This window comes from Ammospiza caudacuta, chromosome 14, assembly GCF_027887145.1.
Source record: "Ammospiza caudacuta isolate bAmmCau1 chromosome 14, bAmmCau1.pri, whole genome shotgun sequence".
Taxonomy (NCBI): Eukaryota; Metazoa; Chordata; class Aves; order Passeriformes; family Passerellidae; genus Ammospiza; species Ammospiza caudacuta.
This window is the reverse complement of record NC_080606.1, coordinates 2,534,923-2,547,181: the sequence shown is the minus strand read 5'-3', so window position 1 is coordinate 2,547,181 and position 12,259 is coordinate 2,534,923. Positions and strand designations below refer to the sequence as shown.

Sequence of the window (12,259 nt, the reverse complement as noted above, 5' to 3'; positions counted from 1 at the left end):
CTGCTGATGTCCCCAACAGCCACGTGTCGCCTCATCTGGCCATGGCATGTGCCACAGTGGCTGAGGTCCCCAGGAGTGAGTGGGATAAAGCAGCAAGAGGCTGCTCTGGGCTCGTATCCAGGTGGTGCCAAATCCTGCCAGGCACAGCAGCAGTGCCACTGTCCCACTGGGGTCACCTCCCTGTCAGCACAGAGGAGCAGGGCTGGATTGCTGCCCCCCAGGAAATTTCCCCTGTGCACACCATGGGGAACAAAAATCAGCCCTGGGAGGTGAAACCCAGGTGATTCCTCCTTCCCCAAACCCAGGTGATTGCTCCTTCCCCAAACCCAGGTGATTCCTCCTTCCCCAAACAGGGAATTCAGCTCCACATCCACTGATCCTCGTGGTCCCCATCACACCACCAGATCTTTTGGAAGACTGATACTGGTGGGATGGGGTGATTGACAGTGCTGCCTCATCCCTGGGACAGACGTGTCTGGAGACTCTGGATAAGCAGGGAGAGAGCCAGAGGGGCTGTCACCAGGACAATGCCCACCTGAGCCATGCCCAGCCAGCCCCTGGGCACTGCCAGAGAGGTCAGCAGCACCTCCCAGCTCTGGAGTTTGGTTAGGTCTGGTTTAAGATGGATGAGAATCATCCTGGCTGATGGGCAGCTTCCAGCTGCTGAGGGGTTATAAGGAAATTAAAGGGTGACTTGTCAAACTTGTGGATTTCTCCCCAAAACAGGAAATTAAGTGGTTCCTTTGCCTCGCTCTGCATCACACCCCATTGTCACTTGGTACCACCACATCCATCCCAGCCCCGTGAACTGCCCTGTGAACCTCTTCACCCTCCAATCCCTCCTCCTCCTCCTCATCCTCCTCCTGCTCCCAGCCCTGCCTCAGTGATGGGTTTGCAACTCAGCACCTTCAAAATTTAACCTATGGTCCAAACCCCACAAAGTGGAGGTGGTTTTGCTCATTTAGTTGCAACTAAAAGGACGAAAAACTCCAAGCCAACTGCACAGCTCCATGTCCCACTTCTCCATGGGCCACAGCCAGGTCACAGCAGCTGCCACCACCCGAGGACAATGGCCACCAGGAAACACAGCCTCACATCTTCTTGGCTGGCTGGTGGAGGACACTTAAAAGTAAATTAAAAACCACTAAAATGGCAAATGTGCTGGCTGAGAGGGCTCCTGCAGTCTTGAAAAACAAGAACCTCCCTTAGAAACAGCACTCCGGCCTCCTAATAACCTTAATCGCTCCCGACAGCCCCAAGAACCAGGTTTAACAACATGACTGGGCTTTGTTTGCTTTTCAGGCTGCTTTATCTCACACAGCACCTTGCAATCAGCTCAGGCAAAACCCCAGTTCCTCCGAAACTCCCCCCTGCTTCCCTGCAGTCACAAACTCCAGCTCCCAAAACAGAGGCTGGGGCACAGCCTGGTGCTGGCATCCCACCATGGGAAACCCCCAGCAAATCTGTGCTGCCCTTTGTACTCCCCACCTTGCAGGGCAAGGTAATAAAAATGTCTTTTTTATCTCTTTTACTGGATTTACATCCCCATCTGGGCTACATAAATATTGCTCATGTCAGTGCATCCCTCCGTGGGGTGAGAGGAGGGTTGGGAGCCCGGATGGACACGGGAAAGGCCCCAGGAATGCTGAGCTCCACAGCACCCTTGGCCAACAAAGCTGAGAAATGGGGCCAGAACAGCACCCTGGTAATTGGTAACAGCTCCAAATCCTGCAGGTTTGGGTAAGAAGGTGACAACCACAGTGTCACCTTCAGGAGATGGGAGCCTCCAAAAGGCCAAATGGACAATGACCGCATCATCCCGATTTAGATGGGATCATTGCCAAGGATTACCTCTTGCAATCAAAGCAATGTGGCCAGCAGCTTGAGGGAGGAGATTCTGCCCCTTCTCTAAAGGGGCTTCAAGGGAGCTGGACAGAGACAGGACACAGGGAATGGCTCCCATTGCCAGAGGGCAGGGATGGATGGGATATTGGGCATGAGGAATTGTTCCCTGGCAGGGTGGGCAGGCCCTGGCACAGGGTGCCCAGAGCAGCTGTGGCTGCCCCTGGATCCCTGGCAGTGCCCAAGGCCAGGCTGGACACTGGGGCTTGGAGCAGCCTGGGACAGTGGAAGGTGTCCCTGCCCATGGAAAGAGGTTGGAATGTTGTGATTTTTAAGGTCCCTTCCAACCCAAAGCACTCTGCAATTTACAGAATTGGGATTTCTGTTCCCAGCACCTAAAGCTCCAGCCACACTCACCCACCCACAGAATCTTCTTCAGCCCAGAGAGGAGTGCAGGGCTTCTCCTCCCCCTCTTTCATACGACTGTTAGCACTGCAATGCTTTATTTTCAAAAAAACACCTCCCCTTGTTCTTTCTTACCAAACCTTCATGGAGTAAAACCGGCCTTTTCCACCTGTGCTCACCTGTCCTAAGGATGAGAAACCAGCACAGAAAAATCCCCCAGCAAAAGAGCTGGGGATTCAGGAATAAAGGTGACATCAGCCCTGCCTTGGCCTCAGGATCTGGTCACTCAGGGGCTGTGGTCCATTCTCCATTCCAGCTTCCCTAAGCACAGGGAGCTCCAGCAGCCCCTGCTCCCTGTCTGGAACAGGGATAAAGGGGGGAAGCTGTTCCCTAAGTTCTTGCACACAGATCAGAGGATGCTGATGGACACAGAGATTCACTCAGAGGAGCTGCAGCCAAACCCAACCAGCTCCTCAGGCCATCTCTCCAAAAGCTTTCAGTTCCATTTCCAGGCCCCAAAACATTAAATATTAAGCAAAGAGAGTTAATCTATACCTGGGATATTGACACAAAGCAGAGGAGGGGAGAAGAAAAAGATAAATATACCTTTAAAAAAAAAAAAAACAAAATCTGTGTGCCTCTGCAGGCTGATCCACTGGGGCTTTCCAGACCTCGGGTATGGCACAAGGATGTGCTTGGAGGAACAAGAAGCACCAAGGATGTGTTTGGAGGAATGAGAAGCACCAAGAATGTGTTTGGAGGATTAAGAAGCACCAAGGATGTGCTTGGAGGAACAAGAAGCACCAAGAAATGTCACCCTCCTGGCTCTGCCCAGATAGCTGGAGCTCCCTCTAGGACCCTCAGGTGGCTCCTTGGCTGGGGCAAGCCCTGCTCAGGGACAAGGTCACTTTGTGGTCCCCTTTCCAAGGCTGTGGCACATCCCAGCAGAGGCAGAGCAGATACTGAGAAGGTTCACACCCAGCCAATGCTCACCAGGACTGTGCTGCCACTCTGGAGCTGAGGAAGATGAGGGTGCTGGGCTGTCTCATCTGGCCCTTGGCTCAGTGTCAGCCCCCACTTTGGGACCAGCACTGGGACAGCCACAGATCCATGGATCCAAAGCACCAGAACGAGCCCTGCACAACCGGAGGCAAACGTCACCGCTCACTCGTCTTCCACAAACACCCTCAAGCATCACTCAACACCTCTCCAGCAAAGCTGCATTTTTTTTCCCCTGGCCGAGTGCTCACATGTATATTATTTATTTTATTCCGGTCCCAGCATTCCTCTGCTCCCCCCTCAAGAAAACAAAGGCAGAGCACAGAGCTCTCGCCTCGCCGAGGCCCCTCTGGCGTCCCGCGGGCAGGGGCACGCGGTGGGCGCAGCACCGCCCGCCCCAGCCCGCCGTGCTTGTTGACATAGGCAGCACAGTATATTTCTTTAAAGACAGCAGCCTATGCATTCGATGCATTGCTGCCACGGGGTTTGTTTTCAAAGCCTGACCCCAGACCTGAACTCCATGGATCCTGCGTTTCTCAAGATCAAACGCGAGAAAACGTGACCAATGCAAACAAGAAATAAACCTTGATAATTATAGCCGGGGCGGCTATTGTTTAGTGCCGACTAGCACCCGTTCAGCATAAACAGAACCCTATTTTTAAAGGGATGCCTGACCAGCTGACAGCATTTTTCCCCATTTTGCCTCCAAACCCCCTGTTTGATAGAAACCCACCTCCCTGAGAGCTGGAGGAGGTTTGAGAGCGCAGACAAAAGGCTGAGCCGTGCCCACAGCCATACTGGATGTGCTGCTGGAGCGGAGAGCGGCTCCTCATCCTCCCAACCTGCTCCCTGTTGGATGGGGATGAGGGTAGCCCTGGGGTCCGGCTGCTGCCTGCAGCTGGCGGGCCCAGAGCGACGCTGCAGGACAAACAGACAGCACCGGTCTTTTCAGGAAGGCCACATCACTTAGCGCTTGGAAAGGAGCTACGATATTTTCCTGATTATGTTTGCACGCAAACGAGCGCCGCGGGGAAATTATGCAATGCAGAGCGGGGAGGGCTGGGAGCGAGGGAGGAAGGGCTGGAGGGGGCTCTGGGCTGCACCCCGCTGCCCTCAGCCCCAGCCCCAGCAGCTGCAGCCCCGGAGGTGCCGCACATGGATCCACCACGGCACCACCACGACCTCAGTCATTAATGGCCTCTTCATTAAGCGCCCAGACCAAATGCAGATATTCGTCAGCCAGGCAATTTAATTACCCAGCCTGGGTTCACCTCGCACACCCACACGCCTTTCTGTTTCGAGGCCTCTGTGCGGTCATAGCCTTAAATAAATAGATGGCAGGAGCAAGAGGCAGATGCTGACTCCTACAACCTATGTCTTGGGCACAGAGCCTTTAAACCACCAGAACTTGCAGTATTTAATTTCTTTTGTTACCGCTTCTACCTCTAGAGCCCTGCCTTAGGCTTTCTAGATACAATCACAGGCAGCAGGAAACACAGAGCTACACTATGAGCTTCCTGGGCATCACATGCACACACACACAACACACACACACTCCCAGCCCATCAATCACCCTAATTACAGCTGGCCACACGTCCGCAGCTCGCTGTGGCACTCCGTTAGCGCCCGTAATTACACGGTCCCATCGTTTCCCTGGTAAGAGTACCAGGGAGTTAATTTGGGACTCTACACGTGGTGGATCCCGTAATGAATTTCATCCTGGCGCGCTCCCTGCCGCGCTCGCCGGCCGTGCGCCAGCCCAGGGAGGGAGCGCGGGCAGCGCTGGTCCCCAAACGGGCTCTGAGGTGCTCACACAGCCCTGGCACCCAGCGCTCCCCAGCACGCTCCTGCTCCTGTCCCACCCAGGGCCAGGGCAGCACCACAGGCAGGTCCCCTCAGCATCCAGTGCCCGTCTCCACCTGGCAGATAAGCAAGGAGGGCCACACGTGTCCATCACAAGGATGGATGTGATCATCCAAGGGGACAGCAGGACCTGGACAAGGCTGGGCCTCCCTACACGGGTGTCCAGCTGGGACCACCACGCCGGCAGCCTGGTGTCCCTCTGCCAAGCCTACTTCAACAGCAGGGTCTTGGCAGCAAGGAACATCCCTTTTTCCCGTATTAACCCTACCCAATCTGCACCGTGGCCGGGCCTGTCGGTCCTACCAAAACACCCAGCTGGGCGCAGCCCATGGATCCTGCTTTTCAGGGATGTGCAGCGCTGGAGCCCCCGCGCTGCCCTCGGAGTGACCGCGCAGGTGGCGCTGCCAGCCCTGCCCGGTGCCGGCCGTGACACTGAATGGACACGGCTCGGGGGAGCGCGGCAGCCGGGCAGATGCTCTCCCGGAGCCACCCCGGCCAACAAGGAGGCTTGAAAAACCCATAAAAATGGAACAATAATAAAGAAAACTAGAGGGGGTGGCGCACACCCAGCAGCTGATTCACCAGCGCTGCTCTGCTTTACCCCAAGACACACCGGCAGGACAAGCTAAGGGCGTGTTTTCAGCCGAATTACTTTTAATTGAGTACATCGGAGCTTAGAAACACATGATGCTGTCGGAGATAAATATAGCCACGGCTACGAGGATAGAGGGGGCAGGGAGCAATCGAGGTTCCACACAGCCGAGAAGGAGCTTCCAGCTCCGGCCGCGCCGCCGCACCTTTCCCCGCTCGGCTGGGGCGTCCCCGCTCCGCTCGGGCACCCCCGCACGCACTGCCCGGCCGGGAAGGGGCCGCGGAGCCCATACCTGTTTTAAACTCTAGCGCCGGATCCTTCTCCCCTTCGCCCAGGTCGCTCTGCAGCATCATGTAGAGGATCCCGAAGGAGTTGTGGATGCCGAAGATGGAGCCGTTGCACCAGGCGGCGGCGAAGACCACCACCCAGCCGAAGCCGCCCTCGGGGGGCTGGAAGGGCGCGGCGGCCCCGCTCTGTCCCCGCTCGGCCGCGGCCCCGGCCCCAGCTCCGGCCCCATCCCCGGCCCCAGCAGCCCCGGCCCCGGCCCCGGGCTCGCTCTCGCCCGCCGCCGCCGCCGGCACCTTCTCGTCGCGTTGCGCCATCGCGGCCGCGCTCCGGCCGCCGCCCGCCGCCCGACTGCCCCGCAGCCGGTCCCACATGCCCGCCGCCCCCCCCGGCCGGCCCCCCCGCCCGCCCCCTCCTGCCGCAGCCTCACTCCCCGCCTCCCCTCCGCCGCCTCCATCCTCCTCCTCCTCCTCCATCGCGCCGCTCGGCCCCCGCGTCCCTACCTGCGGCGGGGGCCGCCCGCCCGCCCGCGCCCCCCTCCCGTCCCCCCGCGGCGCTCAAAGGCGGCCCCGGGCCCGGCCGCGGCCCCGCATCGCCCGCCGAGCGCCGCCCGCCCCCGCCAGCGCCGCATCCTGCGGCGGGCCCGGCCCGGGGCGGGCCCCCGCCAGCGCCGCCCCCGCGGGGCCCGAGGAGGCTGGGGGGCGCCGGGCAGCGGTGCGGAGCGGTGCGGAGCGGTGCGGAGCGGTGGGGGAGCCGCCGGCGCCCCCCGGCCCCGCACGGTGCCCCCATGCGGGACATCCCGGGGCTCTCCCGGCACGGCGGGGATGCTGCCGCTCCCTCTGGCCCGCAGCGGAGCCCCCGGAGCCGCCCGAGCAGGTGGCAAACACCGGCCAGGGGACGCCTTTCCCTCCACGCCGGGCGGCTCTGGGGGGTTTTGGCGTGCCCGACCCCGAAAAGTTCGGGGAGCGTTTGTGTGACACCGACCCGGGTTCTTGCCGGGGAGCCGCCGAGATCCCCCCGGCTGCGAGGCTGTCCCCAGGGCCCCGGGTCACCCCACGCCGCTTTCTCCAGGAGGAAGAGCCGCAGCCACCCAACCCCAGTGATTTCGGGAGCTGTTCCCTTGCCTCTGCCTTGTTTTGCACCAAGCTCTGCCTTTCCCCTTGTTTCAATAAATAATTACAAACCCACCAATATATTAAAGCCTGTCTTTTCACACGCTGAAGGTATTTACACTTTCATATATGCCAAGTCTGAGTTATTATTCTTTCTTTCCCCTAATGGCTGTGTCAGTGTCAGATTCCTATCAGAGTAAAATAATACATCCCAGCCTCGCGCTGCTCTTTCTTTACCTCCAGGGATATTAATTACAGGGCAGGGTGCGGAGCCGGCAGGGAGGCGGCGGCAGGGCCGCACCATCTCCTGCCTCTCCCGAAGCCGGAGAGCAGCGCCCGGCCAGGGGCTGAGGCTTGGGAAGGGTTTTGTGTACGCGAGCGGCTCGCCGGGCTCGGAGAACCCCTCTGGGACACGGCTACAGCCAGAAAAAACCTGTGCTCGGCCTTCCCGCCTGCTCCCGCCGGCAAATCACTGCCAGCTCCATCGCCATCCGCTTCCTCCCGGGCAGAGGATGAGGAGCAGCGGCTCGGAGCAGCGATGGCGAGAGCTGGGCGGGAGGGATGCGCGCTCTCCTCCTTTCCCTCGCCTTCCCTCCGATGGAGGAGCCCAAATCCCCGCGGCCGGTGGGCTGCCCGAGCCCAGGGCAGCCCCACTGCTGGAGGAACTGCATTCTGATTTCCCTTCCTCTCCCGTGGAGTCTCCTCCCCGGATCCCCATCTCCGCAGCGCGGCCGGGGGAGGCTTGGCATGTTTGGAAGCATCTTCCACTGCCCTCTGCCGACGCAACGAGCAGCTAAATTTTAATTTCCACATCACCAGAAAGCCTGCTCAGGTTCCTGGCCTGCTGGTTTTATTTTGTTAAGCCCCTGTAAGCCGAGAAATTAGGGGGCCCGGGTGCTGGACAGGGAAGCTGCTCCCCAAAATGTTAATTCTCCACAGCAGCAAAGCAAGGCTGGATTAAAAACAGCAGTGAGAGAGGTGGGAGAGCCCTTTGCCATAGAAAACACAATGTTATGGAGATTTCTTCCCTCTGGACCTGCAGAAGGCTCTCAGAGGCGGAAACAGGAGGTTAATACTCCTTGGACCTCGAGCCAGACACAAAACCCAGGGAGCAGCATCTCCACTGGATGTTGGCAGCATGGTGGCTGGACAGAGAATTTTTTGGCCCAGGCATCACTGGGCTGGACTGGAGCAGTGAGACTGAGGAGTAAAATCACAGAAGGGGCTGAAAAAGTGGGGTTAAAAGTCTGGGCTGGGTGAGATGATGGAGGTTTCATCAAGGAGGGAGATGCAGCCTGGGAAGCTCTGGGAAATCCAAGCAGGAGCAGCTCTGCCTGTGTAAGAACACAGAGCATCCCACCCAGAGGCTCTGCAGCTTCATAACCACAAGATGAAAGAAACACTGAGGAAAACCAGATAAAGCTGCTCTTCCCTGGTTGAACTCCATGCTAAAACACCCTTCTGAGTGTGCCACATGGTTTCCCTCAAAGCCCTGAGCTGCCAGCTTGGTGAGGGATGCAGGGGATGGCAGCAGCACCTCCAGGCTCTCCAGATGCACATCTGGCATCCCTGGAGAGCTGGCAGGGAGCTCCTCATGGCACAGCTGATGAGCAGTGTGTGCCTGGCTCCAACCCTGGTGCCAGAGCCCTGCCAGAGGGATTGGCTGCTGCTCTGCTCAATGTGTGCCTGCTTGTGCAGAAGGGGAGGAGGAATGGAAATATCTGTGCAAACAGCTTGGGAAGTGCTGTGAGAGGATGTGGCCTTTTGTGGAGAACACAAATCCCCAGTGGCTTTGCAACCTGGCTTGGTTTTAGTGACATGGGGATGATGCCTGAAGTTTCCGCTTTCATATTTCCCAGATTCTGTACTGCATTAGTTCATAACCCTGAACTCCATATAAAGTGTCAGCAAGTTCTCCTCACAGCTCAGTCAGACAAAACAATCCCTTTCCAGCCCCAAAACCAAGGACACCACTGCAGCTCCAGGCCCAGAAAGTGCAAACAGCGGAGAACTGAGGAGAGCAAACTGGGAGGATGGGACTGCATCACCTGGAGCTGGAATTGGACAATTAACCCCAATATGGAAATGGACCAAAACTGATAAAAGTGTGAGAACTCGTGAGCCTCATCCAGCTTGGGTGTAGCCATAGTCAGGCTCTTGCATTGCCCAAGGTGTATCCTGTGAAGGCCTTTTAATGAATCCCTACTTTATTCCTTTAACTCTGCTCTAGGCAGCCTCTCAAAGCATCAGGAACATGTAGGGCTGTCCTGAGGACAAAACCTCACTGGCAGCATCTGCTGCAGGGCCAAAAGCTCTGGGCAAACATCTCTAGTGGCGAGCAGCTCTCTGCAGAGACATTCACATGCTGGGCACAGCCCCTTCCTGTCATTAGCACTGCTCCTTTCTTTACATTGGGGCTGTAGCTAAGACAGCTGCTGCATCTGGCCTGGCAGAGACTGTGCCAGAGGCAAAAGGAGCTCAGGGCAGCCCTAGGGATGTGGCAGAACTCCTTCCCTGGCAGGGATGCTGAAATGCAGAGTCTGGAGCCTAAGGCTTGTCCCAGGGAGAAGGCAGGGACCAGCACACTGTAACATCCTTCCTCTGCCTGACCTTCCCAAAGTTTGGGATCAACAATATCACAGGTGGCATTTTCCACCTTTTTGGTGAGATTGAAGTAGATTCTACTTAGTTTGGCTGAAAAATGAGGCAACTTGGAAGTGCTGGTGTGAGCAGTGGGTTTTCAGGGAACCACATGCCACCAAACCCCACATTTGGCTTCATTTTGTCAGTGGAAATCACAGAACCATGTCCACTCCAGTGGCTCCAGGCTGGGTGGGGAACGTGGTGCTGCCCAGACTCTGCTGCCCTACCTGATTTTTCATGCAGCTGAGCAAACCCACTGTTTCTGACCCAAACAGAGGACCACGGTGGGTCTATGTTGTACTAAAGGGCTTCTGGAGCCACTCAGCTCCCTACTCACCAGCTGCAGAGGTGTGGAGGGCATTTTCTGAGCGTGCCTCACCGGTTTTCCATATTCCCTTTGAAACAGGAGCTCCAAGGGCACGTTCCTGTGGGGAAGTGGAAGTTCCTGCCCAGCCCCACCAGCCCCAACCACTGCCCCACGTAACCCCACGGGACCTCGGCACGAGGTGCCAGAGCTGCTCTGCTGATGGCAACAGCTCCAGCCGGCACACAAAGGCGGCAAGGATCCAGCTGTAAATTAATATTTTATAGAACACCAAGAAAAATCAGAGAGGCTAATTACAGCGATAATCATCTCGGCCCGGAGGCATTTCCATGGAAGTCAGGAATTACCCAGGATTACCTCAGCCCTCGCGGGAGGCAGCAGCGTGTGCCTCGGCACCCAGCACCTCCTCCTGGGCCGGCTGGGGGGCCACAACCCCAAACAAAGAGCTTTGGCAGCTGTGAAAAACGCCAATCGCTTGTTTTTTAAAAATTTAAAAGTTTAATAGTAATAAAATGGTTATAAAAATAGTCATGCAGTTATAGTAATAATAATTTGGACAATTTGAATTAAGACAATATGAGGCAATAGAGACAAAGAGTTATGGATGGTCCGGGTTCCTCTTTCTGGGCAGCACAAGCTCGATAAAGGACCCACATTAACAAAGGATTAACCCTTAAAAACAATAACCTGTTGCATATTCATACACCTCATACATGATGCATAAATTCCATTCAAACACAGGATTCTGTCTGGTCATCATCAGCTTCTTCCTCCGAATCCTAACAGCGCCTTTAAGGCAGGAAGAAGTTCATTTCTTCTGATAATGGAGCAATAAATTCTCTTTCTCTGAAAGATTCAGGTGTCCTGTGGCTGCTATCTCACTGCAAGTCCTTTCTTTAAAAAAGTATCTTACTGTCCTGGTTTAGGACAAATTAGGGGAAATCTCCAAAAGGGAGCCCCCCAAAAACAAAACAAACCTCCAACCACCCCTCCCCCAACACCGGGTTCGGGAAGGAATTTCTCGGAGGAGCAAAGTGGAAAACAAAACCTATTTATTTACAAGTAACAAAAGAACACTCCCCAACACAAGAAAAGAAAAGAAAACAGAAAAAACAGACTGTGTGTTGAGAGGGCGCGGCGCTTCTCTGCAAGCTTCGGGTGTCCTGGACGTCTTCAGGTCACGTCCGGAGCCGGTCCAGTATCTTCAGGGGAGGGTAAGAAAGAGGGAGCAAGAGAAAAGGAAAAAAAACAGCACAAAAAAAGCAGAAAGCAAGCAAGCAAAGCGGCTAGCCAAGCCAAGCAGCAAAAGCCAAAAGCAAAAAGGCCTGGTCAAACACTCCCCCCTCTCTTCCCCGCCCCGCCGCAGCAAGACGGCCGGGGGGGGGGGAAGAGAGAAAAGGCACAGCTGCCAGACACAACACACGATATTGGGATAAAGGCTGTCAACCCACGACACTTACATAGCATAGTTTCTATTTTAACATTTTTTATAACCCAAAACTATATTTAACACACTACTTAAGAGAAGTAATACAGCATCACTTTCTAACACAACACATATAATATTCATTTTAATATTTGTGAGAAGCCAATCATAAAATACATGCATTTTTCACAGCAGCCTCCTGGCATCCCACTCCAGCTGCACGGCCTTGGCTTGCTGAGCTGGCTGGGATGGGGATGGAGGGTGCTGGGCTTTGGGGCCGGGAGCTCCCCTGGCCCTGCTGTGCCTGTCACTGATGTGGGAGCCATCATTGACCCCAAGCTGCTCAAAACTCTGAGGAGTTCAGGGAATCACTGGCAAAAAAGTTGTGGATGTGCCCCCAGGGTAAGTTTTCCCTATGGTTCATTAATTTACTGTTATTAACTAATATTTGCATCATTTATCCAGTAATGGAATGAATTCCCTTGGAAAAGGGTGAATCCCCCATCGGGTCTTCACTTTAGAGGGTGATCCGATCATGGCACAAAGGTGGCTCATGGCAAGCCTGGAACATCTCTGGGAGCTGCATGGCCAGGAGCTCTGCAGGCTCCTGTCCCACACAAAGGGACAAAGCCAGCCCAGACACCTCCAGGGGAGCGGCTCAGGGAGCAGGGAAGCTTTGGTGCAGCTGGAGCAGAGGACACTGCTGGTCTGACACACAGGAAAAACTCAGGTGAAACCCCACGTGTGCTGTGCACAGAGCTGGGAAG

The 12,259-nt window shown here is 55.9% G+C and overlaps 1 protein-coding gene across 1 annotated transcript in view; it reads right to left on the bottom strand.

Annotated features, from left to right (window-relative positions):
* The window catches only part of SLC16A2 (solute carrier family 16 member 2), a 39,312-nt gene extending 32,952 nt beyond the window's left edge, over positions 1-6,360 (bottom strand). The window contains exon 1 of the mRNA XM_058814135.1: positions 5,994-6,360. Within this exon, the coding sequence (XP_058670118.1) occupies positions 5,994-6,360 (367 nt within the window). The remainder of the gene's footprint in view (positions 1-5,993) is intronic.
* Between the last annotated feature and the right edge of the window lie 5,899 nt (positions 6,361-12,259).